This window comes from Phascolarctos cinereus, unplaced genomic scaffold (assembly GCF_003287225.1).
Source record: "Phascolarctos cinereus isolate Bilbo 61053 unplaced genomic scaffold, phaCin_HiC Scaffold_5;HRSCAF=322, whole genome shotgun sequence".
Taxonomy (NCBI): Eukaryota; Metazoa; Chordata; class Mammalia; order Diprotodontia; family Phascolarctidae; genus Phascolarctos; species Phascolarctos cinereus.
The window spans coordinates 35,103,707-35,130,416 of NW_027555958.1; the positions used below are offsets into that span (position 1 = coordinate 35,103,707).

Below are 26,710 nucleotides of genomic sequence, written 5' to 3' on the forward strand. Positions count from 1 at the left end.
GGAAGGAGAAATTGGTGGAAAAGAATTTGACGGGGAAATGGGAGGGGGAACGTTTGTAGGGAGGAGACTAGGGTATTCGTTGGCAAAGGATACTGGGGAAAAGAAAAACTGGCTGGGAGAAGTAACTAAGGCATGCTTTATCTATAAAATGCCCTTGTCATATAGGGAACTAAGAAATTTGGAGGAGAGACGTTTGTGGGGAGGAAACGAAGGTATTTGGTGAGGAGTGAACCGGACCAGGAGAAATTGATGGGAAGGGAAATCCGAAATATGGTGGGAATGGAAAACGGATGGAGTAGAAGAATTTTTGGGGGAGAATTGGGACTAGAGATGGGGTCGAGTTCGTCGGAGGGAAATTAGGGAATACGTTGCAAAGGGAAAGTGGGGAAAGGAATATTGGTGGGAGAAGTTGGGGGAGGCATAATTAGCGCATGCTTTATAGTATAAAGTAAACTAGGGAACTGGAGAAGTTGTTGGGCAAAAGTGGGAAAGGAATTGGGGAATTTGGAGGGGAGAAGTTGGTAAAGAGAGAACTTGAGGATTCGATGGAGCGGAGAAATTGGTGGGTTGGTCAGGCTGGTGCGGAGTCCCTGGGGCGTGTTCCACCCCCAGATCCCTCCCAGCCCACATTTGATTGACAGGTCCGCAGATTCCCAGCGACTGACAACTGGCTTGACACGACGCCGAGGTTCCAGAGATCAGCCGGCAGAGGGCGCTCGAGGCAGTGCACGTGTCCCCGTCTCTCCTCCCCGCCCGGAGCTGGAGCGAGCCCCAGCTCGCGCGCGCACGACGATCTGGCGCGCGCCCGCACGCGCCAGCGCCCGTGTGCGCAGGCGCCATCTCGTGCCGCAGTCCCGGCAGCCGTTGTTGCAGCGGCTGCCGTCGTCGCTACCGCCGCCTCCTCCTCCGGGCCGACGTTCCAAACTAGAACGCAGCGTCGCCCGCCCGCCGAGCTAGGTCAGAACCAGGGCCCGGGACGGGAGCGGACCGCGGTGGGGGTGGGGGGAGGGGCTGCCCTCCCATCGCGCGCAGGCGCCGCGCAGCCCGCGTGGAGCTCCCTGCGATGATATTGACCAGGCCCTTTAAAGTTGGCTGGCGGAGGACGCTCTGCGGGGCCGCAGCGCCTTCCTGCCCCCCCCCCACCGAGGCGGCCCCCCGGAGTGCGCATCGCGTGGGGTCGTGGAGCCAGGGACCCCAGAGAGGCCTGCTGAGGCCCAGGGAGGTGACGTGACGCCCAAGATCGCAGGCAGAAGCCAGAGTCACTGTGCTTTGCACTGTCTCCTGAGGCCCTAGGCACTCGATCCCTGACCTTGCCGGACGGGTAACCTTGGCTCCTGGTGTAGGGTTTCTTGGGAAATGAGTTAAACGTGAAGTGGAGTAGAAGGCTCTAGGCTTCAGGCTCACCACTGAAACAACACAACGTTTTCCACTTTCACTTCGTTCCTTTCTCCAAGTGCATAAAAATCCAGGACAGACGGCCGTCCACCAAGGACTTTTGTGGAGGTCAGTGTTCTCGCGGTGGAGGGGCGAGTGTTGCGCATTTCTGGGAACCCTTGCTTTCAGGCAGGCAGCCAGGGACTTGGGATCTGGCTTTGCATTCTGCCTCTGACGCTTTGTAGCGCCTTGACTCCGCCTTGGGAGACTCTGCCGTGGGAGGGGTGGAATTCAATTCAGCACCCACCGAGTGCCAGCAGCCCGCCTGTCTCCTCTTGAGAGCAGGGACTGTGTCCCGGGTACTTACCGAAGTGCCTGGCATATAGTCGGCGCCTCATACCTGTTTATTGACTGACGGCTGCGTTGGTAAAGGCTGGTCCTCTGCACCACGTGAAATCCTGAGTCCAGTCCAAAAGAAAAAAAAATGTGCTAAGGCCTGTGCTGTATACAAAGAGAAAATAAAGGTGTTGACATGACTCTATGGAGACTCCTGTGGTCGAGGTTGTCTTGCCAGAACGCTTTCCTAGAAAGGTAAACTAAGTAAGAAAATTGTGGAGTAGAGGAGCTGGGGGAAAATTCTTGGCACAGAGTTTGTGGAGCCATTAGAGGTCTTGACCCAAAGCAGGGCTTCCACAAGGGGGTGTACTGCTCGGCCAGCTCCTCTAGAGGCTCCCAGGAAACTGGTAGGGAGGGTTTTCCTTGGTTTCTGGATTGGGTTAAGTGGGAAGTAGTCATTCTACTGTGGGATCGGATATTTAGAGCTGGAAGGAACCGTAGGGGTCATCTGGACTCATCGTTTTACAGATGAGGAAACTGAGGCTCAGAGTGAGGTGAAGCTCCTTGTCCAGTGTCACACAGGTAGTACATGGAAGGGCCAGGATTCAGACCCGGGTTCTCTGACTCAGAATCCAGCCCTCTTTCCACAGCCCCCTTACCCTACTCTTCCATGTTGCTATATTCATAACCATTTTTCCCCTTCTTGGCTCTGGGTACCATTACTCTCCACTTAGAGTTCCTGCCATAACAGAGGAACAGTGATTGGAAAGGTTCATAACACTTAGATTTGAGAGGCTTCTGACTTGGGGACCCTTAAATTCCTTGTGTCACCCTCTTTGATTTAAGGTTCAGTTCTTCTCCAGAAAGAAAAGATAAAAGTAGTGTGTTGCTAGGGAAAGAAGGATGGCACTGGAATCACCCGATCTGCATTCAGATCCTGTCTCTTCTTGCTACTGTGTGACCTTGGGTAGATCATTTTCCCCTTGGGCTTTATATCTGTAGTGTGGAGGTTGGACCAGGTGGGTGCTAAGATCCATGCAGGCTCTGCATTTATGATCCTGTGATCAGGACTGATCTGTGGTTTCATTTCTTTCCTCTGGGTATGTAGAGAGGTCCAGTCCTCAGCTTATCCCTACATCCTCCTTTTCTATCCTTAACTGCCATCTTCCCACCAAGCCTTCTGGCTGATACTTTCAAAGAGAATAACACCGAGAAATTCGATGACCTCCAAGCTGGATGACCTTTTGCTCTGGTGCACACAAAGAAATCACAGAAAACGACCCAGAGATTTGTTAGTGGGGGAGGAAGACATTGAGGCTAGAAAGGGGCTGGATAAACCACACGTTGGTAGTAGGTTTTTTGTTTACTTATTTGTTTTTCAGGCCAACCTTCATAAACACATCCCAGGTGAAAACTACTCTCAGATTAACTTTAAGACAGATTTAGCTTGGGAGAAGCAGATCCAGGTTCAGCAGAATACTGGAGGCAGGAGATATGGCTTCCAATCCCACCTCTGACACGTGACTTCTCTGGGCCTCAATTTCCTCATTTGCCTCTTAGGCCCTTTCCAGCTCTAGAGCTATGATGGTCACTTGGGGTACAGCTTCCCCCTCACCATGGAATGAATCTGGGCTTCCTGATAGAGTCACATTTTACTTATTTTTGGTAACTAGGTGATAAATTCAACTGTTTTTGTGTTTCTGGCGTATAAGAACTACCAGCACCCTCACAATTTTGGCGCCCTAGGGCAAAGTGCTAGTTGCCCTGCCCTAGTTATGAGTCCTTTTATCCACTAAGTAAGTTAGAGCTGGTTGTGCTGCTGCCTTGGAAAAGAAGGAAGACTACTAAAATGTTAGGTTATGCTTTTGGGAGTGATGCAGGAGCATTCGGGGTGACTCAGCTCATCGTATACCCACATGTTAAATGAACTTTTTCCCCCCTTTTTTGGTTCAGATCTTTAAGTGAATCCACGTGGATCAGCTACTGGATATTACCGACTGTGACTAAAATAACCTCCCACCCCTACTTGCTGAGTTAGTTACTAAGGATTGCTTGCATCTTTGGGTAATATTTCAAAGTTACACTCTCTCCAAATGTTCATTTGGAAGGCTACAGATGGTAGCCATCTGTTACGTGACTAGCAATTTACAATATTTGATTAGCACTTTGTATGGCGAGGGTAGACCTGCCAGTACAGTCTTGCAGGCCACTTCGGGAAAAATTTGGCGGCAGTCTCCGGGTTGGGCCAGGGTGCCTTTAGGGCAGCGGTCAGAAGTCCTGGTTGTGCTGGGTGTTGCGTCTCTGCCCCGGTCAGGTTGAAAGCTGGGACTGGAACCTGGTAACTGATCGCTGATTTTTATGAAGAATAGCTTTGAGAACTAAATTCATTCCATCCTCCTTCATGCATTTTCCTTGGGTTGTCACCACCCATACCCATTAGGAAGTTGGATTTATAAGACTGATGTCAAAGCTGGGTCCTGGAAGGCTGGAAAGGCTGCGGCTTTCCACCTACTGAGAGTTCCTGACCTCTGTTGTGGCTCTGACCTTTCTGGCAGTCTGGGGACACCCATGCACCCCTTTCGGAATGATGTTCTTCAGTTCGTAACATAAAACACAGAAAATTGCAAAGGAAACTAATGATGTTGAAATACTGTGATGAAATTATTTTTTATTAATCAGTTTAATTTTGTTAATACATTTTGTTTTATTAAATATTTTAAAAGAGTTTGTGAGCCCCCATTTAAGAATCCTTGCCATATAGTGTGAATGAACAAATAAATGAAAAAGCATTTATGAAGTATGTGTTGTGAGCAAAAGCAGACAGTCCCTGCCTTTAAGGAAATTATATTCTCTTGGGGAAGATGGTACCTGGAGGTGGCCTGGGAGGGGTGCTCTGGTTGGAAAAGTTGTAGGGATAGTGGGGAGTGGCTTTGGGGAGCAGATGGACCTGCTCTAACCAGGAAGAATGACTGAATTGATGTGAGCATGGTTTGTGGTTTCAGAACTGGAAGTTGGGGAGGCAGGGCAAGCCAAGGCCAGAGAGTGGGAACAAAGTGGCAATTTGGGGCCGGGGGGGTTAGAGTGGCCCAGGAGAGGCAGCCCCAGGCCAGAAGTTTGTCCTTCGACAAGGCAGGAGGCTGTGAGGCTTTGAAACAGATGGCCCAAGAGCACCCAGTGAAATGGTACTGCTTGAATTGAATCAGTCCATTTGTTGCATGGATGGCTATTTTCTGTAAAAGGTCAACACCCTGAAGACAGGGAAGGTTTTGTTTTTGTATTTGTCTTCCTTCCCTCATCATCCCCAGGTCTTTTCAAAACAAACCCTGCTCCCCATCTGTGGTGGGGACAGCTAGTGTCCTCGACTGGTTGTTTACCCTTCCTTTTCCAAAAGGCCCAATGACGTCATGATGCAGTGAGTGATGCCTTGACTTTTGAGTGAATTGGATTAAAGTGAGACACAGTTATGCAGTCTTCTTCCCTCCCTCCCTCCTTTCTCCCTTCCATCTTCCTTCCTCCCTCCCTTCCTCCTTCCCTCTCTCCCTCCCTTCCTGCCTCCCTTCCTGCCTCCCTCCCTGCCTTCCTTCTCCATTCCTTCCCCCCTTCCTTCCTTCCACCCTTCCTTCCTTCCTTCCTTCCTTCCTTCCTTCTTCTTCCTTCCTTCCCCCTTCCTTCCTTCTTCCCTCCCTCCCTCCTTCCCTCTCTCCCTCCCTCCCTTCCTTCCTTCCCCCTTCCTCCCTTCCTTCCCTTGCCTTCCCTTCCTGCCCTCTTCTTTCCTTCCTCGCTCCCTCCTCCCTTCCCTTCTTCTTTCCTTCCCTCTTTTCTCTCCCTCTCTTCCTCCCTGCCTCCCCTCTTGCCTTCCTCCTCCCTCTATTCATTTATTCACTATGTCCTAGAACAGTACCTGGACACGTAGTTGGCGTATAATAAATGTTTTTTAAATTGAATTCCGGGAGAATACAAAATTACTTTTGGTGTGGGTGGTTTTAAGGGGCCCCAAATGTGACATAAAATCAGAAAAAACAATCATTAGACCTTTTTTCTTAATTTAAAGCTGTACATTGGGTTGGGCTCTTGTTTCTTTTCTGCTCCAGTCTATACAATCACTTAATATCTGGCCCTTGATTTCTTGTTCTTTAAAATGGGAAGAATCATTCTTGTGGAATGGGAAGATAGAATAGCAATTAAATGGGAAATAATGGGGTTTTTTGGGGGGGTGTCCTAAAATGCTTCTATATAGAGTTACATTATTGACATTCTGTTATTTTCTGTCTCCTGCTAGAATTTTCTCTTAAGAGCCCTAAGGAGAGCTAAAAATAAGTCTCTTTGCCAAAAGCTGGGAGATTAACTGTCTCGTGGCTTGTTATGAGGAGATAAATTTTATTATTGTTATTATTACTAATAACAACAACTTATTACTACTATTATTATTATTACTGATAATAACAACTAAACTCAGCTGTCCCTAGACCTGCTCACAAATCCCTTCCTGACCAATGTGGCCTAGTGGATTGAGCACTGGCCTTGGTGTCCCAGAGCCCTGGGTTCCACTCTTGTCTCTGACGCTTACTGGCTGGCCCGGTTGCTTGTCCTCTCAGGCCTCGGTTTCCCCATGTATAAAATGGAGGGGTGTGACTCAGTGACCTCTGAGTTACCTCCCAGCTTTTAATTTCTGATCCTGCTCTCTGAGACAGCACGGACTAGACACCGTCTCTGGGCCTCAGTTTCTCCATCTGTAAAATGAGGGGGTTGGGCTCGAAGACTTCTGGGTTTCCTTCCATGTCTAAAATCTATGCTCTCACAATCTTTGCTGCCATGAGAGAGACTCGTCATTTCCCTAAGGCTTAGTTTCCCATACAGAAATGCGGATAATAAGACATACAGCAGCTCAATCCCAAGGTGTCTGTAAGGCTGAAAGTAGGTGATGTCTGTTAAGGGCTTTGCAGACTTTAAGGCACTAGATAACATCACTTGGTGTCTGCCCTGCCCAGGATGAGGTACGGAGCGGGCCTGCTTTGGGGCAGGAGGATCTCACCGGTGACACGCGCCCACCCAGACGTGCCAGGGCGGCTGTTTGGAGTTGTTGTTACGTAGTTGGGATGGATTGTGTGGAATCCTCCACGTTGTCCCCCCGCCTTCCTGGGGACCACCTTGGAGGGGTGGCCAAGGACACTTGGGAAGCGTGTTGTTTTCTCTGCTTGTACTTCTCTAGGGGAGAAGCTGGGATTTTTTATTTGTTTGTTTGAGGAAGAAGTGAGAACATGAGAGAGATGGCTTTTCTCTCTTTTCCTTCTATTTTTGGCAGCAGTAATCAATCGAGAAACGTTTATATAGCACCTACTGTGTGCTTAGCACTATGTGCTAGGTATTACTTAGGAAACTGTCTTGTGAGAAGTGTACTGAGGCCAGTAATAATGGTGATAACAATAGCTGACATTTACATAGTTCCTACTATGTGCCAGGCAGACACTGTGCTGAGGGCTTTACAGCTGCATCTGATCCTTACAGTGGGGTGGTAGTGGTAGGGTTATTATCCCCATTTTACAGATGAGGAAGCCAAGGCGAACAGATATTAAGGGACTTGCCCAGGATCACACAGCCACGATCTGTCTGAGGCTAGATGTGAGCTCTGGACTTCCTGACTGGGCTGTATGCACTGCAGCCCCACCCTGTGACCTTGGACAGTTCATTCAGTCCGTTTGAGCCTTAGTTTATCCACCTGTAAAATGATTTGGGTTGGATCAGATGACTTCTGAGGGCCCTTCCGGCTCCAAGTCTGTGATGCTCCGATGCCTAGAAGGTCAGAGCTGGAGGAGACGTAGAGCTAGCTGTCCAATCCACTCCTTCCTTACACAGATGTGGGGGCTGAACCTGACTCCAGCCAGCCATCCAGTATTGGAGAGATGTGAGACATTCCTGGCTCATCTAGTAGTTGATAAAAGAAGAGATAGACAGTATCACACTCCTCCCCTTCCTCCCTCTAGAAGTCCTTTCTCTCTTGGCCTTGGCACATCAGCTAGGTCTGAAGGGCCCCAGCTCCAAATGTTCCTTTTTAAGCCCTTAGGTGACCAGGAAGCCAAGTGAGCATGGCCTGAGGCCACCAGAAAGTGGCATCAGCTTTTAAGAGGGGGCATTTAGCCTGAGCTCTCTGGCCCAGTCTAGTCTCAGGGACAGCTTTTCAGTTTTCTGGAGGATTTAGCTTGATCCTCAGGGCGAAGGGGCAGGAAATCCTAGCCTATCACACCAGAGGACACTGAAGCCCAGGAAGGGTGAGAGATCTGTGACACTCAGTGCTGGCTTCCTTTGGTGGTCTTCTGATCCAAGCCCATCAGTTCACAGATGAGAGGAAACAAGGGGGAGGGGTAAGTGAAGGGACCTGTCCAAGGTAACCTAGCTGGTAAGTGGCAGAGCTGAGCCTGGAATCCTTGTTAGGGGCTCTTTCTGCTATACCATGCTGGCAGCTGAGGGGCCCAGTGGATAAGCTGGAGTCAGGAAGACCTGAGTTGAAATGTGGCCCTAGACATTTACTAGCTGTGTGACCCTGGGCAAGTCACTTAACCGCTGTCTGCCTCAGTTTCCTCAACTGTAAAATGGGGATCATACTAGCACCTCCTGTGGTGGTTGTGAAAATCAGGTGAGAGCATATCTGTGAAGGGCTTTAGCACAGTACCTGGCAGTGGCCCTTAGTAGGTATTTAACAATTGTTCCCTTCTTCCTCTCCCTCACCTTGGGTCCTCTCTCCTGTGCTCTCTAGGGGAAGAAGGTGATGCCGATGGGCCCGCTGCCGGGCGCCGAGTTAGTCCAGACGCCGCTGCAGCTGTACCGTTACCTGCTGCGCTGCTGTCGCCGGCTGCCAGCCAGGAACATCCAGGAGCACTATAAGCACGCCATCAGACAGGTGGGAGGAGGCCCCTGCCGCAGGGCGCGGCCTCCATTCAGCTTGTGCCTGCTCTGCGGGGGCAGACCGCCCGCCATCCTGTAGGCCTTAGCCTGCCTCGTCCAGCCCCCAGCCAGCTCACTGCTCACACTCTGAGCCCAGCCGGGCCGCCCTTCCTGCTCTTGCTCACCCATGGTACCGTCTCCCCACCCCCGCCTCTTAGCTGCCTGCAGAGCTCAGCTGGGTGTCATCCCTGTCGTGAGGGCTTCCCTCACCCTCCAGTGACCTCGTCACGGGCTTTGTCTGAAGGCATATAACCTAGATGGGTCCGTGTTGTCTCCTGATAGAACGTCAGCTCCGTGAGGGCAGGAGCAGTGCCTTGGCACAGAGTAGGTGCTTAAAAACTGCTCATTGATGGATTGGTTTGTATACAGCCAGTGCTTAATAGACTGTGTTGTACTTCTCTGCAGTTAAACGGTGTTTAACTTCAAGCTGGCTTCCCAGCTTTTCTAAATATCCCTTTTGCCAACAGTTGTGAGCTTGGGAAATGTCTGCTTGTTTTCATGCCAGCCAAAGGCAATCCCAATTAGAAGTTAAGCTGCTGCCGCTGCTGCTGCCACTAAAGAAAAAAACCCCAGCCTTGAAAGCCAAAGGGTTAGTTGGATTGTCCCCACCACTGCCTTTGTTCAGTATTGAGAAAGGACCCTACAGTCCTTTAGGTCCGGGATTACTCACTGTGGGTTCCTGTGGTCATCCCATTTTCTTGGAGGAGGAAATTGATTATAGGATCATGGATTTAGAGTTGGGAGTGAACGTTGTATCTAGCTCCTCCATTTTACAGATGAGGAAACTGAGGCACAAGAGGTTAAATAACTTACCCAGAGTCACACAGCTAGTAAGTATCAGAGATAGGATTCAGTCCCAGGGCCTGGGGCAGGAATTGGTTTCTCCCAGGAGCTGTGAGCCCAGATTCTGGAATTTGCTGGCCCTGGAGCCTCTGAGTTCCGTCCCTGATAGAATCTTTCTCTTTGACGCTTTTGGTTCTGTTCAGTGGCGGGGGCTTCAACAGACCCTCTGCCAGCGAGATTGGAACTCAGGTCTTCCTGATGCCAGACCCAGTGCTCTATTCGCTAGCCATTGTGCTTCACACTTCAAAGAAATAGTCTCTGATCCATTGGCATAGACTATCAGAGCTGCAAGGGACCTTAGGCAGCTTCTAGGGAGTCCAGTGGATAGGGCTGTAGGCCTGGAGTTAGGAAGACCTGAATTCAGAACCTGCCTCAGACACTTACCTGTGTGTCCCTGGGCAGGTCACTTATCCCTGTTTGCCTCCGTTTCCTCAGCTGTGAAATGGGAATAGTAATAGCACCTACCTCCCAGGGTTGGTGTGAGGACCACGTGGGGTGATAATTGTAAAGTGTTTAGCACAGTGCCTGGCACGTAGTAGGTCCTGTATAAGTGTTAGCTGTTCTGATCATCCAGTTCAGCTGTCTCATTTCGCAGGCCTGGCACTAGAGCTGAGGCCTCCAGATTTCTGGCCCAGGGCTCTTTCCACGCTGCCTTCTCCCGAAAACACTTCCTGAGGAATCGCTGCCATCTCCCTAAACCAATAGCCCCTTACCCAAAGGGCGCTGTCTGCACAGAAGCAGTTGGGAGGCCCTCTGGGGGTAGGGTGCTGTCCTAGGTGCTGACACACCAGCCTGCAGACTAGGGGGTTGGCTGGCCCCTACGAGGATTGAATTTTCACAAAACGCTCCAGATGACCTTTAGACATTGTGGTCATCAGTTTAGAGCTGAGAGGGAGCTTAGGGGGCATTCCCCCCATTTTAAAAGTGAGGAAACTGAGGCCCAGAGAGAGGATGTGAATTGCTGATGGTCGCACCGCCCATAAGTGGCAGCCCCAGACTTGGTCTTTCTGATATACTGCAGTCTTTTTTTTTTTTTTTGGTTACTTGACCCCCACTTCCTTAAGTCCCCATCTTGTTATCTGAGCGTTGCAGTAGGGCTTCTCTGCCGCCTCCCCACTGGCACCCACACAAAGTTTATTTTTAATTACATGATTCCACATTAAATAATAACAACAATGATATTAATTACATCTATATAGCTTGTATTTAAAGTTTGCAAATCTCATCTGAGCCTCACAGCAGCCTTGTGAGCCAGTTAAAGATATTATCCCCATTTTACAGGTAAGGATACTGAGGCTCACAGGAGTTGAGTGACTTAACCCATGGCTCTTACAAGTATGAGAGGCAGAATTTGAACCCAAGACTAGCACTCATTCCAGTATATCGCTTTGCCTCATGAAAGGAAGGCCCCTCATGAATCCAGGTTGGGAGTCAGCTGGTACTTTGTAGTTAAAGGAGTCTTTCTGTGTTGTGCTGTGGGCCGAAGGAATGGGAGAACCCATAGTATTATTATTAATTATCATGAGATTTCAGAGTGAGCATGAGTTATCAGGAGATTGGAGGCTTGTAGCTTCCTTTTGGCCCTGACGACCTAGTGCTCCTTTTCTCCTTCCTAGTCGTCCCTTCTATAACAACAACTTGTTGAAATGAAACCAAAGGGAAGTAGGCCCTAAAGGTGTCTTGGGCCTGCCATTTAATTCTCTTTCACTCTGGCCTGATTTTCAGGCATGTGGATCCTTACTTTCATGGATACTTCTCTGTATCTCTGTCGTATAGTCAAGTTGCTGTATTGGCGTAGGGAGGTTCTACACTGGGAGTTTTAAGTCGGGACTGAACCCTTACCCTCACCTCCAGTGCTCACAAAACCCAGTTCTTCTGTGATAAATTAGCCATCATTACAAATTCTGCTCAATCATTTCTTCTCGTGCTTACACCTTCCAGAGTTTCCGAGTCCATGCAGATGAAGACAACCCGGAGAGAATCCAGCAGATTATTAGAAGAGCCATTGAAGATGCTGATTGGGTCATGAACAAGGTGAGTTCCATGACTTTAACATGGTCTCAGCAAGCTGCTCATGGTGGGAGATTGAGTGGTCTAGTGGGAGAGATGAGTGCAAGCCAAGATCTCCTTAACCACTAGGGGTTGCCCCTACCTCCCGGTGGTTGGGCCTCTTCCGCATTCAGCCTGGCCCCAGCTGAGGGACCCTCATTTTATGGAACTCGACAGTTTAAATACTTGTCCAAGGCCACAGAGACAGTGCATTGCAGGCCTGGGATCCAGAGTCCCGTCCTCCGGTGCCCCAGTCCAGCCCTCTTGCCTGGTGGCCAGTAGATGGCGCTCTTGACTTGGAGATAAGAAAGCCAGAGTTAGGATCCTGCTGCAGACACCTTGGTTAGCTGTGCAGCCCTGGGCAAGCTGCCTAGCCTCAGCTTCCTCATCTGTAAAATGGGGATAATAATAGCACCTGCCTCCCATTGTTGTTGTGAGGATCAGATGAGATAAGATAGGCAAAGCACTTTGCAAAACTTAGAGTCCTATAGAAATGCCTCTAGGCAGTGTGGTGGATAGGAAGACCTGAGTCCAGATCTGGCTTCATTTGCTTACTAGCTATGTGACCCTGGGCAAGGCATTTAACCTCTGTTTGCCTCAGTTTCCTCCTCTGTAAAGTGGGGATAAATCTTACCTCTATAAATGCTAGCCATTAATTTTATTGTCTCCCAGGCCACAAACTATATGGGAAGGAAGGGAAACCATGGAGGTGGGGGCTACCACACTAACTGCGTAAAGTCAGGCTGTTGTCAGTTAGTGGCGGCTGAGCCCGGATGAGGGGACGAGGAAGGGGAAGAGGAGACGGGAGTTTTTGAAAAAAACTATAACACACAATCCTGCCTACGTAGTGTAGCCCGCCTCCATACCGTGGTGTGTGGGCTGGGAGTGAGAGTTCGTTTTCTGGAAGTAACAGACACCCGCGCTAATCTAACAAGAACCTCCGCTTTCCCTGGCTCACATTCCTTTCGTGTCAGTCACGTTCAGCAGACAGTTATTTGGCACGTACCGTGTGCCAAGCCCTGTGCTGGGCGTCGAGGGGATGGACAGAGCCGATGGCAGCCCCTGCTTCCTGGGAGCTCGCCGGCCTCCTTGCTCTGCCCCCCGCTTCATCGGAGGAGAGAAGGGGCTCAAGGCAAGGGTGGTGGTGATGAGAATGCTAACCGTCGTCACACCTCAGTCAGTCAGCAAGGTGTATCAATCACCTGCTGCGTGCCTGGTGCGTGGGTAGGACTGGAGCTATGATTCGTTACTCTGAGGAGCGCCCGTGCGGGCTGGCACTTCCCGGGCAATCTCGCGTCTTAGAGAATCTCCCGCGTCACTGGCCCGGCTTCACCCAGCCGGGAGGGGCACAGGCTGGACTCAGACTTGGACCTTCCTTGGCCCAAGGCTGGCTCTCTGCCCTCTGACTCACAGCAGCGGTGTCCGCTGTGTCAGGGGAGCTCGTGTGTGCAGAGATCAGTGTGTGTAGAATCAACGCAGAATCAGCCCAGGGCTGGGAGGGAGGGCAGCAGCACTTAGGGGAGGGGTGTCATTTATTTGGCAGCTTCGAGTTCGCAGATCATTTCCTCACAGCAGACCTGTCAGGTAAGACTTAGTGTAAGTGGGGATATTACCCCATTTTAGAGATGGGAAAGTTAAGGCTTAAAAAGGTTGGTCATGTAGTACCTCCATTTTGTGGCTGGGAAAACAGACTCAGCTCATGGGATCATAGGGCCAGAAGGGACCTTAGAGACCATCGGGTCTCACTTTTATTTTACAGATGTGGAAACTGAGGCACAGAGCTATTTGCCTTGCCCAGGGTCAGGTAACTCATGGCTAGAGTGGGATTTGAGCCAGAGTGTAGTGCCCCGGCTGCTAGGCTACGCTCCCAGGGCAGATTCTAAGTGCCGAGTCACTGCGCGTTTGCTCCCAGCCAGGAGTGAGATCAGGAGCAGGGCATTCAGGATGTTTGAGCTTTGCAGAGCAGAGACCCTCCTCCCTGGCTTGTGTTGTGCCGTCCTCACCTCCTCACATTCTGTCTCCCCTTTGCAGTATCAGAAGCAAAACTAAGAAGCCACCGAGGCCTTTAGAGCCCAGAGCGCAAAACCCATTTGCCGTCAGCGGAGGCTCTGAGATGCCAGCGCCCCTGGGGTGAATTATTGGCGACGCCTTCGAGTGCAGATGTGCCCGGCTGACTCAGAGTGTCGAGGCAGAGGGGACAATCTGGAGGGTCGGATGCTTCCAGAGCCACGTGCACACGATCAGCAGTATCCTTCGCACCTGGCGTTGGATTTGGGCCACATCTGCCATTGGGCGGCCAGTTTGGAGAGGGAGTTCTCAACTTCATTGCTAAGTTTGGTTGCCTGTATTTATTCATTGTTTATCCATTTGCTCCTCAAATAATTATCAGCAGTCTAGTCAGAGACCAAGAAAGAAGTGTTTATTGAACCTGTCTTGCGTGCCTAGCACCATGCTGGGGGAGGGAAGAAGAGAATTAGAAATCTCTTGCCTTTCTTTCCATCCCTAGTGCTTAGCACAGTGCCCGGCGTGAAGTAGACCCTTAATAAATGCTTATCGACTGACTGACTGATGTCAGAATCAGCGCTCTTTCCCGTCGTAACACTTCGCGTGTGTGCGTGTGTCTTCTCAAAGAACCCAGCTCTTCTGCCTCACGCCCTCTCACCTGCAAGGAGGGAAATCCAAGGAAGGTAGGAGACAAGTTGCCGACAGCAGCAAGAGCTGAGTGAAAGAAGGAAAGAAATGCAGGAAGGCAGGACTTAGAAACAGCATGAATGCACCAGTCCCTTCTGTCTTGGGTATCGCCTCCAGATGGAATCAGCTTTTCCAGGCTCCTTTCTCAAATGAGGTTCTCAGCTGAACCTAGCAGTCCGATGAGGGAAGTGGGGCAGGTCCCTGCGCTTAACAGAGAAGAAAAGTGAGACTGGTTCAGCGACTTGTCTGGGGAGTTTTTGAATGATTCTTCTCTTAGTAAATGTTTTTTCTTTATTTATTCATATGCTCATTCATCCATGCAATGTGACTTCATTAAATAGAGTACAAGGGAAATTGTACATGTGTTAGATTGGATGGTAAGACAGAGTTAGTCCCCCTTGTTTCCCTGCAGGAAAATACTTACTGCTGATCAGTGAACAGGGAATTGGAACTCAGGGTGGAGTCCTTAACCTTTTTTGTTTCCTGGACCCTTTGACAGCAGGCTAGTGAAGCCTGTGAACCCTTTTCAGAAAAATGCTTTTAAATATGTAAAATAAAATACACAGGATTATAGTTATCAAAACATTTTTTAAAAATCAAACTCATGGACTTCCCAAATTAAGTGCTCCTGACTTAGGAGACTGTCGTCAAATTAGAGACACTAGTGTGCTGGGGTTTTTTGTTTCTTTTTTTGGATGGGGGAGCAGTGTGCCAATGATTTTTAATTTCATTTAATTTTTTTATTTCATTTTATATTTCATCAGTGTGGGAACTTCCCTGCATGGAAACTCCTTTCCCCAATGCACATGAACAACACCTCTGTAACTTGAGTCTTTTTTTTTTTTTAAAGGAATTCTTCCCTTCAGTGAGTTTTTGTGCCTCCTTTTCCATTTGGCCAATTCTCCTTTTTAAGGAGTTGTTTTCTTCAGTGTACTTTTTTTTCCCAGTTGGCCAATTGTATTTTTTAGGGCCTTGTTTTCTTCAGTGTACTTTTTTTCCATTTGGCCCATTGTATTTTTAAGGACTTGTTTTCTACAGTTAATTTTTGTCCTTCCTTTTCCAAGCTATTGACTCTCTCGTGCGTCCTTCTCATTTCTTTTCCACCTCTCTTACTTGACTTTTAAAATCCTTCTTGAGCTCTTCCAAGAAGGCTTTTTGGGCTTGAGACCAGTTCACATTCCCCTTTGAGGTTTTGGATGTGGGTATGTTGGCAATATTGTCCTCTCCTGAATTTGTGCCCTCATCTTCCCTGTCTCCATAATAAGAATCTGTGGTGGTTGTCCATTTCTGCTTTTTGCTCATGGTGTTTGCTTATTTCCTGACTTTTAAAAAAGCAGAGCTCTCTGCTGGAGTGCAGGGGGCACTGACCCAAGCTTCTTGTGCTGGAAGCCCAGGACCTGGTCACTGGCTGTGTGTGCTGGGGCCTCAGGTGCTAGCATTCGGGGGCTCTAGGGGTTTGGCAGCTTACCCAGTGCTGGGCTGGGGTTAGCAGCACTGGAGCTCTCGGGTGGGGGTGGGGAGTCTGGCCCCTGCGGGCTGCCTGCCCACCTGGGCCTTGCATTCGTATGCTTGGCTGCTGGAGGATGTCTGTCAGCCTGGAGCTTTGCCTCTTAGAATCGTGCTTCCCAGAGTTGTGCTGAGGTACTGGGAGATTTGGGCCGCTGGAGAATGCCGTCGCACGTGGTGGTTTTCTGAGCTGGTGTCTGCCCATTGTCCTACCTGTACTGAGGCATCGGGGTCCTGTTGTTGGCTCTTGCCTGCTCCACCACCCTGGCGCTCAGTATCTCCCCTGGTATGCTGAGGTGGGGCTTGCCGCTGGCTTCCTGGGGCACCTCTTGTCCTATACTGCTCCCCCGCCCCCAGAGCTAGAGGGGCCTTTCCTGTTAATCCCCCAAGATTCCTGGGCTACAGCACTGCTGTACCCTGTCTTTCTGATGGTTCAGCTGTTGCAGGGTTTTTCCTGGGGTGATATTTCCTGACCTTTCAGAAGTCAGTAAGGAAGGGTGAGAGCGACTTAACTTGTTACTCCTGTAACTTGAGTCTTAAAGAATTATTTTGAGTGAGAGGTTAAGTGACTTGTCTAGGGTCATACTGCCAATGTGTGTCAGAGACAGTTCTTACATCAGGTCTTCTCAGCCTCATAGACTTGAACTCATGGTACAGAAGTACATAGTACAGTCATGTCCCTCCAGGCATGAGACTGGGCACTTCACCATGGTAGCTGCATGATAGCGCCCTGAACCCTCCCCCCCTTTGCCATAACACCCATAATTCCTCTTGTGCTGAAATCGTGTGACTTTTTTTTTAGTATTTTATTTTCCCCAGTTACGTGTAAAAACAATTTATAACATTTGTTTTTAAAGCTTTAAGTTCCAAATTCTCTCCCTTCTTCCTCACCCCCCCATTGAGAAGGCATGCAATTTGATATAAATTATTTATGTGTAGTCATGCAAAAATATCCATAATAGTCATGTTATGAAAGAAAACATAGAATTTTATGCTTTAAATCTTTCTAATGAACCCTCCTGCGTGATACGAAGGGGTCAGGTTGAAAAAGAAAGTCACTTACTTTAGAGGCGGTCAGCTTGGAAGTTCACCTCAGGTAATGGTCTTTAGCCTTTTTTGAGTCATAGACTGTGTGGCAGCAGTCTGGTGAAACCTACGGACCCCTTCTCAGAATAATGCTTTTAAATGCATAAAATAAAAACGCATAGGATTGCAAAAGAAACCAGTTCTACTGAAATTCAGTCATCAAGATATTTTTTACCTTCCAAGTTCATGGACTTTCCCCACCCCCATCTATCCATGACTTCTGGATTAAGCACCTCTGACCTAAAATGTAAGTGAGTCATACTTGGGCTAATTAATACCTATTGTAGTCCCGATCTGGAGTCTCTGTTAGCTAAGGAACTGAACAGTAGAAGTGATGAGGAGAGATCAAAAGGGGCTTTTGGATTCTACCTCCTTTGGCAAGAGAAGGGGGTGAATTCTAGGAGGACCTAGCCCTAAGAGAAAAACAATGAGAACTTGTTGCTTTTTTTTTTCCAAATAGGGTGCATTGATGCCCTTTGTTTTTAATATTAGTCATTTTGGGGAATGCCTTTGACCCTCCCCCCATAATATAAAAGCATTAACAGAAAAACCCAATAAGGTAACCTCATCTGACAGCGTACCCCACATTCTGCCCTAATAGTCTCCAGCCTGAGATCACCTCTCATTTATAATAAATATGCATCTTGTACATACATAGTTATTTGCATATTGTCTCCCCCATTAGCATGTGAGCTCCTTGAGGGCAGGGATGGTATTTTTTGCCTCTCTTTATATCCCCTGCACTTAGCACAGTGCCTGGCATAGAGTAAAGGCTTAATAAATGCCTATTGACTGGCGCCATTGACCGACCAGCTGACTGCCTCTATTGTGAGGGTCACAGCTTATAGATTTAGAGCTGAGACAGTCTACCTTAATTTCAGTCATGACAGACCTGAATAAATCACTTAGCCAAACTCCTCATTTTATAGCTGGGGAAATTAAGGCCAACCCCCATGAGTGTACAGAAGTAGTATTGGTTATGGCGTGTGACGCTGGGCTCTTCACCATGGCAGCTGCAGGATAGCACCCTCAGGTTCAAGCTCAGTGCAAAAGCTGATGAAGATCCCATTTTGAAAGGTCTACGGTCATATTCTGAAGAGCAGATAGTAACATAATCCATACCTAGGAAGATTGTGGTTATTTAGCAACCTACATGAACAAAAAATGGCAGTTTTGACAGTTTGAGAATCTGCTCATGTGGATTCATGTGGGCGGATGTGTGGAGTCACAGCTGTGACATGAAAGGAAGAGAAGACATTGACAATCCACCAAACAAAGTAGGAGAGGGAATGGAAGAACTGTCATGGCGGAATTGGGAGATTAAAGTGATTGACAGCCGTTGTTTAATGACCATGGGATCACAGCTGATGAACACCTACTTGGGTATGACATAAAGAAAATAGCGTTTGATGAAGATTTCACCTTAAAAGAACTCTAAAATTCTGTGTTCAAAGCAGTTTGGAAATATTCTTGTGCTCGGTGGAAAGCAGAGTGGCTTGGAGTGTATACAGGTCATAACAGGCAAAGGGAAGGAAGATAACACTGGCAAAGGATTTTGAAGGTGGAAATGGAAGTCTGTTATAAAACAGTCACATTGGAACCTAAGATAATCACTGTGATAGAGATTTACCAAATGGTGATTGATGCGTGGAATAAATACATGTGTAAGACAAGTGGAGTTATCTTTACAATCTTAAAAGAGCTCCATCTGTTACCAAAAGAGGACTGTCTTCTAGTACTGAAGGAGGTAACATCAAAGAGGAGAGAATGTTCGATAATGTGATAAACAGTGACAGCTGTTCCCATCTCTCCATCCCCATGAGGAGATGCTATGTGGGAATTTCTCAGACTGATTCTTGACCTTTTGGTGAAAGGACCGAAACAGGATGGAAAATACTTTTACACGGAACAGCTATATGCATTTGAAGCCTTCTGAAAAACTCTGTGAAAAACAGTGGAGCTAGTTTTACTGTTCTCTGAAATTCTCAAAGGAAATTCTCTATCTTCCCTCCTACATGATGTGGGTATTTTACATTGGGAGAAAATTGACTTTGGAAGATGACTGTTGCTTGCATGTTGCCATCTTGGACCTAAATAAATTAAATTATATAATAAAATTATTAAGGGTTCTTAACCTGAGATCCATGAACCACCCCCCCCCACAGGATTTATGAATAGGTTTGGGGGGGGCGGGTTGCGATTTGGATAGGGAAAAGGGACTTTTGATTTCCTTTGTAATCCTATGTATGCTATTTTATACATTTAAAACATTCTGAAAAAGAGTCCATAGACTTGCTGAAGGGGTCCAAGACACTCAAAATGGTTGAGCCCCTGCTCCAGGATGGTCATGAAACTAGTCATCCTACTGCTTGTGAATTCTTTAAACTTTTTTAAAAAATAATTATTTTAATTTAAAAGACAAATGAAAAATGCATATTTTGATGAGGTTTTTTTGAAGGCCAGCTTAAATTTGAATTGGCTGCTCTGTTCGAGCTTAATGTACTTACATACTTAATGTCCTTAAGCTCAATATATTTAACTTCTTAGAATGGGAGTCTTTTTCTGTTGTAGGTTTTCATTATGGAGCTTTTACTGGTCTTTGTATATGAGAGTGTATTTGGGGGGGTAGGCTAGGGGGATGGGAGGAAATGGAGACATCTTAGGTTGTTTCATTTTATTCCTTTTTTTTTTTTTGTTTTACTCTTTAGAGATGTCCAGAAATAGATTTTTCTTTTCCAAAAGTTGATTCTATTTGAGAAATTGGGTTAAAGGAGAATTTAGGGTGAATAACAGTGCTTCCATTATAAAAAGATAAAATAATTTTTTTAACCCACTTCTGTATGACAAATTCATGCCCTTAGTGTTATTGTGGTTCTGATTATATATTTAGTTTCATTGACCACCTGGTGAAATAACCATTCCCTGTCCCCGCCCCCATTCATTTCATGTGCTTTTAAATTTTAACTTTCTCTTTGGCCCAATCAAGTTGACAGTCCAAGCTTGTTCCCTTTCCCGGTCTGGTGAGAGATGGTGAGCCAAGGCTCTCTGCGATCTGTTACCTCCTCCACACATTTTCCAGAGTACATTTGTGTTAGAGAGGTGCTGTGACTTAGGCTCATATAGAAGACAGTGATAACAGCAGAAACCAGCTTGCACTTCTAATCTTTTAGAAACTAAAGTTAAAATTTCTTCCCATGGCCTGTCAATGTGTATTTTTGTAAAAAAAAAAAAAGATTATTTGCCAATGGGACCAATTCATTTATGGTAACTTTGCTATGAGCCAGGAGTCCTTAATCTGGGATCCACAGACTTCCATGAGGTCAGTGGTTAGATTTCAAGGGTTCTATAAACTTGGGGGGGGAAATCACATCATTATTTCAACTAATTTCAAACTGAAATTTATTATTTCTTTCATTTGAACTTAGGGTTCATAGGCTTCATGAGACTACCAAAGGGGTCCACAATATAACTTTACTATAAGCAGATCATTTGTGGGGGAGAGGGACTCACTTTTTATAATACTCGAGGGAAATATTTTTTAAAAGCATCATTCTTCCAAGATTTAGCCTTCGTTCCAGAATATATTTTCTTTTAAAGGCTTGGTGTTTGATTTCTTGATATATGGGGGTGAAAGGGTAGAGAGAATGTGTTAATTGTTCATTGTTAAATTTGTTAAATATATAGGATAAAAGATGATATTATACCTAGAACTGTCTTTAACTTAGAAATGTTTTTTGTTGTGTTATTTTTGTAGTAAAAACGTGTTTTGGACAGCCTTTGTAAGTGAGTAAGCATATTTTTGAGAATGCTTATAGAACAAAGGCTGAGTATAACGTTCACACACATATTGATGCGTGGACGTTATTAATACGCACACATACAGATTACGCACACATAATATATAATGATGGTGCTAATGTGAAAATGCTATTTGAATTCAAGAGTGGAATGGGGGCATTTTTCTTCCCCACTGAAAAACTGACTGCCACAACCACAGAAAAGTAACTTTAAAAATGGTGTCATTTTATCTAGTGCTGTGGATAGGGTGTGTTCAAAATCTAGGCATAATTTTGATTTTGAACTTGGAGATCTGATCAGCCTTTTGGCTAAAGTGAGATGTCCTGTGATAAGTCTGGAGCAGAGATGCTGCTGTAAAGATAAATAGTTAAAAGTAGGGTGGATTTGTACATGCAAATGCCTGGAAATTGGTTGTTGTATTCAGTGCCTAGGTATAAGGGAGGATGGGGGGTTGGGAGGGAAGGGGAAAGGGAAAACGTGTTAGGTGAAGTTAATAAACATGCTTATCATCTGTCATTTTTCTGCTGACATTATTTGAGTGGAGAAAGAATGACATTTAGGCTTTTAAAATATTTTGTAGTTTCTTTAAAAAGATAGGCCTTCAAATACTGAATACTAGTAGATGGCTGTTTGCTATTGCTGAAGGTGTTCTGAAGAAATGTTTAAAGATTGGAGCGCTGTCATTTAGGATTTATTTTTAATGCTATTGTATAAAATTTACAACCCTATTCCCTCTGTAAGATATGTTTTTGAATGGAACCTTACTACAGATTTTTTACAAGAGGCACATGTGAACGTAGTTATGAGCCTCAGTTCTACCCCCACTGACAGATATCAAGAATCAGTTTCTGTTTGTATTCTTTGCACCCAGTGTTGCTTCCACATAAAATAAGATCAAGGATTTTTCAAATACTTGGTTAATAGTGATTAGGCTGTGCAAGACTGATGGAAAGGTGTTGGGTACATTTGAGCAGTCTGTGAGATAGAATGAAGATAAGCTACGAAAAAAAATTATATTTATATAAAATTATGTATTTATACACACACACACACACACACACACATACACACATACACACAAATACACAAATGTTAGCCCAGAGAGGATAGATAACCTGTCCAAAATCACACGTGCTGTGGTGGCGATCAAACTCTGGTCCCGTGATGCTAGCTTCTGAGTGCTAGGAGGGAAGATGATCTCCTTTCTGGAACCATTATTGGTTTTTCCATTATTCAGAGCCTGGCTTCCTTTCAGTGACTTTTTCATTTCATTTACGTAAATATAGTCATTGTGTATATTACTCTTTGGATTCTGCTTTTTCCACTTTTCATCAGTTCATACAAAGCTTCACATTTCCTCTGACTTTCTCGTATTTGATTTCACAGATGCAGGGCATCTCCCAGTGAGGAAATTCCTTCTACTGATAGACAGTGGCCGTTGTTCTGCAGCCTACAGTCTTAGTTTCCTGGGGAAATAAGAGGTTAAGGGATGTGCTTAGGGTCACCCAGTCTCTGTGTGTTGGAAGCAGGACTTGCACCCAGGCGTTCTGATCCCATCACCAGTACGCCATGCTGCCACTCTTTGGTGAACATACAGAGCTTCTTACCTCTCTTGTCTTTGCTTCTTTTTTCTCTGTCAAAGAGAATGACTTTTGCATTGAAGATGATGGAACAGAAGTGGCTAATAGAGTTGACACCCACAATAAGTAAAGAGGTACCTAGCTGCCCTAGAAGAGTTCAAGTCACTTGACCCCTTTTAGCGAAGTTCCTGAATACCAAAAGAATGGGTAGATAAGATTGTTGAGCCTCTGTCAAATGATATTTGCAAGATCGTGAAAAAGGGAGAAGTGTCATTTCAGTTGTGTCTGATTGTGACCTCATTTGGGGTTTTCTAGGCAAAGATACTGGAGTGGTTTGCTGTTTCCTTCTCTGGCTTATTTTACAAATGAGGAAACTGAGGCAAACAGGATGAAGTGACTTGCCCAGGGTTACACAGCTAGTAAGTGTTTGAAGTCAGTTTTGAACTTTGATTTTCTTGACCCCAGGCCTGGCACTCTGTCCACTGTATCACCCATCTGCCCTGGCCGCAAGATTGGAGAAAGGCAAATGTTTTAATTTTCAATAAAGGGAAGAGAACAGAGTGTAAATTATAGGCTTGTGAGCTTCACTGACTTCTAGAAAAATCCTAAAACATTATTAAAAAGATGGTTGGTGAACGGCTTAAAAGGGAACTGGTGATTACTGAGAGCCAATGTGGCTCCATTAAGGCCGGGTCCTGCCAATGTAACCTCATTTGCTTTTCTGACAGGACTAGTAAATGATTAGAAGAGGGACGTGCTGGAAATAATAGTTAGATTCTAGCAAAGCTTTTGATAAAACTAGCTCTTATTATTCTTGTGGAGAAGATGGTGAGATGTAGAGATGATAATACAATTAGATAATTAGATGAAGATGGTCAGACTAAGAGGAATTGTTAATAGTTAAATGTCATTGTGGCTGGAAGGAGTGAGTGCCTCATGGATTTGTGCTTAGCCCTGTGCTGTTTAACATTTTTATCAGTGACTTAAATAAAGACACAGATGGCTGTTTATTAAATTACCAGGTGACACCAAGCAGGAAGGGATAGCTAATACCTTGGACAACAGAGTCAGGATTCCAAAAGGTCTTGACAAAGTAGAGCAGAGGTGTCAAACTCAAGTAGAAACGGGTCACTGATCCATGTATAAGGGTCCCCATGGACCTCCATTGACTTAGTTTTCAGAGGTAATGTTATCTGTGTTTTGTGATAGTTTTATTTTTTTCAGTATTTCCCAATTACATTTTAATCTGGCTCAGGCAGCCTACTGGTATTTGACATGGGCTGAACCAAATCGGATGAAATTAAATAGGAAAAAGCCTTACACTTGGGGGCAAAAAAAAAAAAAGAAAAAAATACACACATTCAAAAAGGGACAGGGGAGAGAATTGTTGAAAAAAGATCCTGGAAGCCCGGTGAGATATCACCTCTCTGTAGTCCTTCCTACTGGACAGGCTGAGGCTGGTGGGCATTCTGAGCTCAGCAGGGCTAAAGCTGATTGGGTGTTCACACTAAGTGTGGCATCAATATGCTGTTGTTTGTCCTTTGTTCTCAAAGAGGACCAAGACATCAGGGAGGTGATTTGCAAGTGAATTGGATGTAAGTGAGGCAGGGCTGTGCAGAGTCACCAGCCTCACTTTCTCCTCCAGAGCCATCTGGGTCCAGTGGCCAGATATAGATCAGGACGACTGCATGTGTCCTCTGGCATCAATATGGTGAACCAGTAGAGGCAGGGGACCTAAGTAGAGGAGGAATCAGCCCAGGTAGGAAGAAGTCAAAGCTTTCATGCCAATCAGTGATGGGATCGAGCCTCAGAGTGGCGGCTCTACTTCTAGCCTGAGCAAGATAGGGACACCCAGTCTCAAGAAAAGAAAAGAGCCAGGATTTTTTTTTTAATAGACTGCAAGCTCAATATAAGCCAGCAGTGGCGTTTGGAAGCCAAAAGCACTAATGTGACTTTGGGCAGCATTAAGGCAGACACAGCTTTCAGGAAGAGCGATGCTATTGTATCCTTATCAGACCTTATGGAGTATTCATGCTAAGTTCTGGGTGCCAGAATGTAAGAAGGACATTGATAAACTGGAGAGTGTCCATCTTCAGGATGAGTCAGCCTCAGGACAGGGTGGCCAAAAAAGCTGATGCAATTTTAGGCCTTGTTTGGAGATGCCCAGGGTCCACGATGAGTCAGGTGATGGTGTCACCATACATCCGGATATCCAGAGTACTGTTTTCAGTTCCAAAGGCCACGTTTGAGAAAGGACAGTGATGAGCCAGAGAGTCATCCAGAGTGTGCCATCCAAGATGGCGGAGGGCCTTGAGTCCATGACATGAAGGTCAGTTGAAGGAACTGGGGATGTTTAGCCAAAAAAGTTACATGATGCAGGTCTGAGTGAATAAAGCAAATGCAAAATAACATGCATGGTGACTATAGTCAGTCCACAAATATTTATTTAGTACCTACTGTGTGCCAGGGAGACAAAAAAAATACAGAAGTCTCTGCCTTCCAGGAGTTCACAGTCTAATGGGGAAGACAACATACAAACAGCTATGTACAAATGAGCTGCAGAAAGATACAGTGGAGATAATTGATAGTGGAGAGGTTCTAGGGTTAGGAGGCCTTGGGAAAGATTGCTTGGGGAAGGTAGGGCTTTTGCCAGGACTTGAAGAAAGCCAGGGAAGCCAGGAGGCAGAGATGGAGGACAGCATCCAATGGGTGGGGGACAGCCAGAGCAAATGCCAGGAGTCAGGAGATGAAGCACCTTGTTCTAGATGGAGCATAGAGGCCAGTGTCACTGGATGGAAGAGTTATGTGGTGAGGTGTAAGAAGACTGGAAAGGTGGGGGCAGGGAGAGGCAGGTTATGAAGGGCTTTGAAGGAGGGGGTTTTATATTTAATCCTAGTTACTGTCAGTATAAATATGCAAATTCACCTAAGACCCTGGGATTTTGTCAATGTGGGGAATTTGGGGAGGGCGGGGCTAGGCAGTGGGGTTAAGTGACTTGCCCAGGGTCACACAGCTAGTGTTATGTGTCTGAGGCTGGATTTGAACTCAGGTCCTCCTGAATCCAGGGCCGATGCTCCATCCATTGGGCCATCTAGCAGCCCCTAAGGTGGGGAACTGTATGAAATTTGCTGTACCAAGGCACATCACAGTTCATCTGTAGCTTTGTAGATAAGTCCTAGGAAGTTACCTGAGGCGAATGGAAAGGCTGAGCCCAGCGTTACTGAGCTACTGAGTGCTGGATGAGGGGATTTAAATCCAGATCTGTCCTGACTCATGTGGCATCTGCTACTTCTATGTAGCAGCAGCAAGATCCAGAAAAACAAGATAAAGACAGTTGGGGGACCCCAAAACAAGAAGGAGGGTTCTCTTACTAGCTTCTTAGTGTACTTAATCCCCCTAAACAAATGGCATATAACTGATGTTTATGGCTTCGTGTATAATTGCTGTTTGTTCTGAATTGTACTTTTAGATATAAATTCTTGTTTGTGTATTCAGATTCTGTTTGTTGATGGTTGCTAAATAAATAAAAAGAAAACAGACATTTTCTCTCTGCTCTTTTTTCCCCCCACCTCCCCCAAAAAGTCAACATAAATCTAGCATAGTGCACATAGCATCTAGCACATAGGAGAGGGCTTCTTCCTCCCTTCCTCCCTCCCTCCCTCCCTCCCCCTCCCCTTCCTCCCCTCCCTCCTCCTCCCTCCCTCCCTCCCTCCCTCCCCCCTCCCTCCCTCCTCCTCCTTCCCTCCCTTCCTTCTCCTCCCTCCCTCCCTCCCTCCCTCCCTCCTTCCCTCCTCCCTCCTTCCTCTCTCCCCCTCCCTTCCTCTCTCCCTCCCTCCCTCCCTCCCTCCTCCCTCCCTCTCCCCCTCCCTCCCTCCCTCCCTCCCTCCCTCCCTCTCTCCCTCCCTTCCCTCCCTCCCTTCCTCCCTCCCTCCCTCCCTCCCTCCCTCTCCTCCCTCCCTTCCTCCTCTCTCCCTCCCTCCCTCCCTTCTTTCCCTAGGATTGCTAACCCGCATAGCTGATAATATTTGACCCCACAAGCCAGTTGTTTCTTAACTGATGGTTGTGTGGAGGATGCTGAATGTGGAGCTGGTAGACCTGGCTTCTAATCCCAGCTCAGCTACTGTCTACCTATGTGACATTAGCCTCCTAGGGCTTTAGCCTTCTGCTTCGTAAAATGAGGGGGCTAGGTGATCTCAGAGGACACGGATCAGATCTGTGATTCTATGACATAGTGTGTTAGAGCTGGGTTGATTTTGATAACCCTACTAGTAACAAAATTCATTGTCCTTTTGCTACAGTAACCTAAGCAGGGCCGACTCTACAATTCACACTTTTTTTTTCTTTCCTTCCTGCCTGGGAGCTACTGGGCTTGGCTCACAGGCTCCCCCTAGTGGGCTTTTTGCTGCCACAAATTTCTCGCACCTTGGGCGGCTCCTCTTCTCTCCTGCCCCGCTCCCCTGCCTGCAGCCCACAACCTTTCTGGGGTTTTTATTGTTTACCGGGCAGGG

The 26,710-nt window shown here is 46.7% G+C and overlaps 1 protein-coding gene across 3 annotated transcripts; it reads left to right on the top strand.

Moving 5' to 3' along the window:
• Positions 1-810: 810 nt before the first annotated feature.
• On the top strand, positions 811-25,741 carry LYRM9 (LYR motif containing 9). Of its 3 annotated transcripts, none has more exons than XM_020963353.2 (4): positions 811-957; positions 8,462-8,605; positions 11,434-11,526; positions 13,573-25,741. In XM_020963353.2, exons 2-4 carry the CDS (start codon positions 8,474-8,476, stop codon positions 13,588-13,590), a joined length of 243 nt encoding a protein of 80 aa, XP_020819012.1. In that variant the 5' UTR covers positions 811-957; positions 8,462-8,473; the 3' UTR covers positions 13,591-25,741. The 3 variants fall into 3 exon arrangements, with proteins under 3 accessions (XP_020819012.1, XP_020819013.1, XP_020819011.1); XM_020963354.2 differs by lacking the exon at positions 811-957 and adding an exon at positions 971-1,503; XM_020963352.2 differs by lacking the exon at positions 811-957 and adding an exon at positions 1,510-1,965.
• Positions 25,742-26,710: the final 969 nt, after the last annotated feature.

Coding starts and splice junctions, on each gene's coding strand:
- LYRM9 (XM_020963352.2), top strand. CDS start 1,915: ATGGAGACTCCTGTGGTCGAGGTTGTCTTGCCAGAACGCTTTCCTAGA. Junction 1,966..8,461: donor CAGAACGCTTTCCTAGAAAG/GTAAACTAAGTA, acceptor TGTGCTCTCTAG/GGGAAGAAGGTGATGCCGAT. Junction 8,606..11,433: donor ATAAGCACGCCATCAGACAG/GTGGGAGGAGGC, acceptor TACACCTTCCAG/AGTTTCCGAGTCCATGCAGA.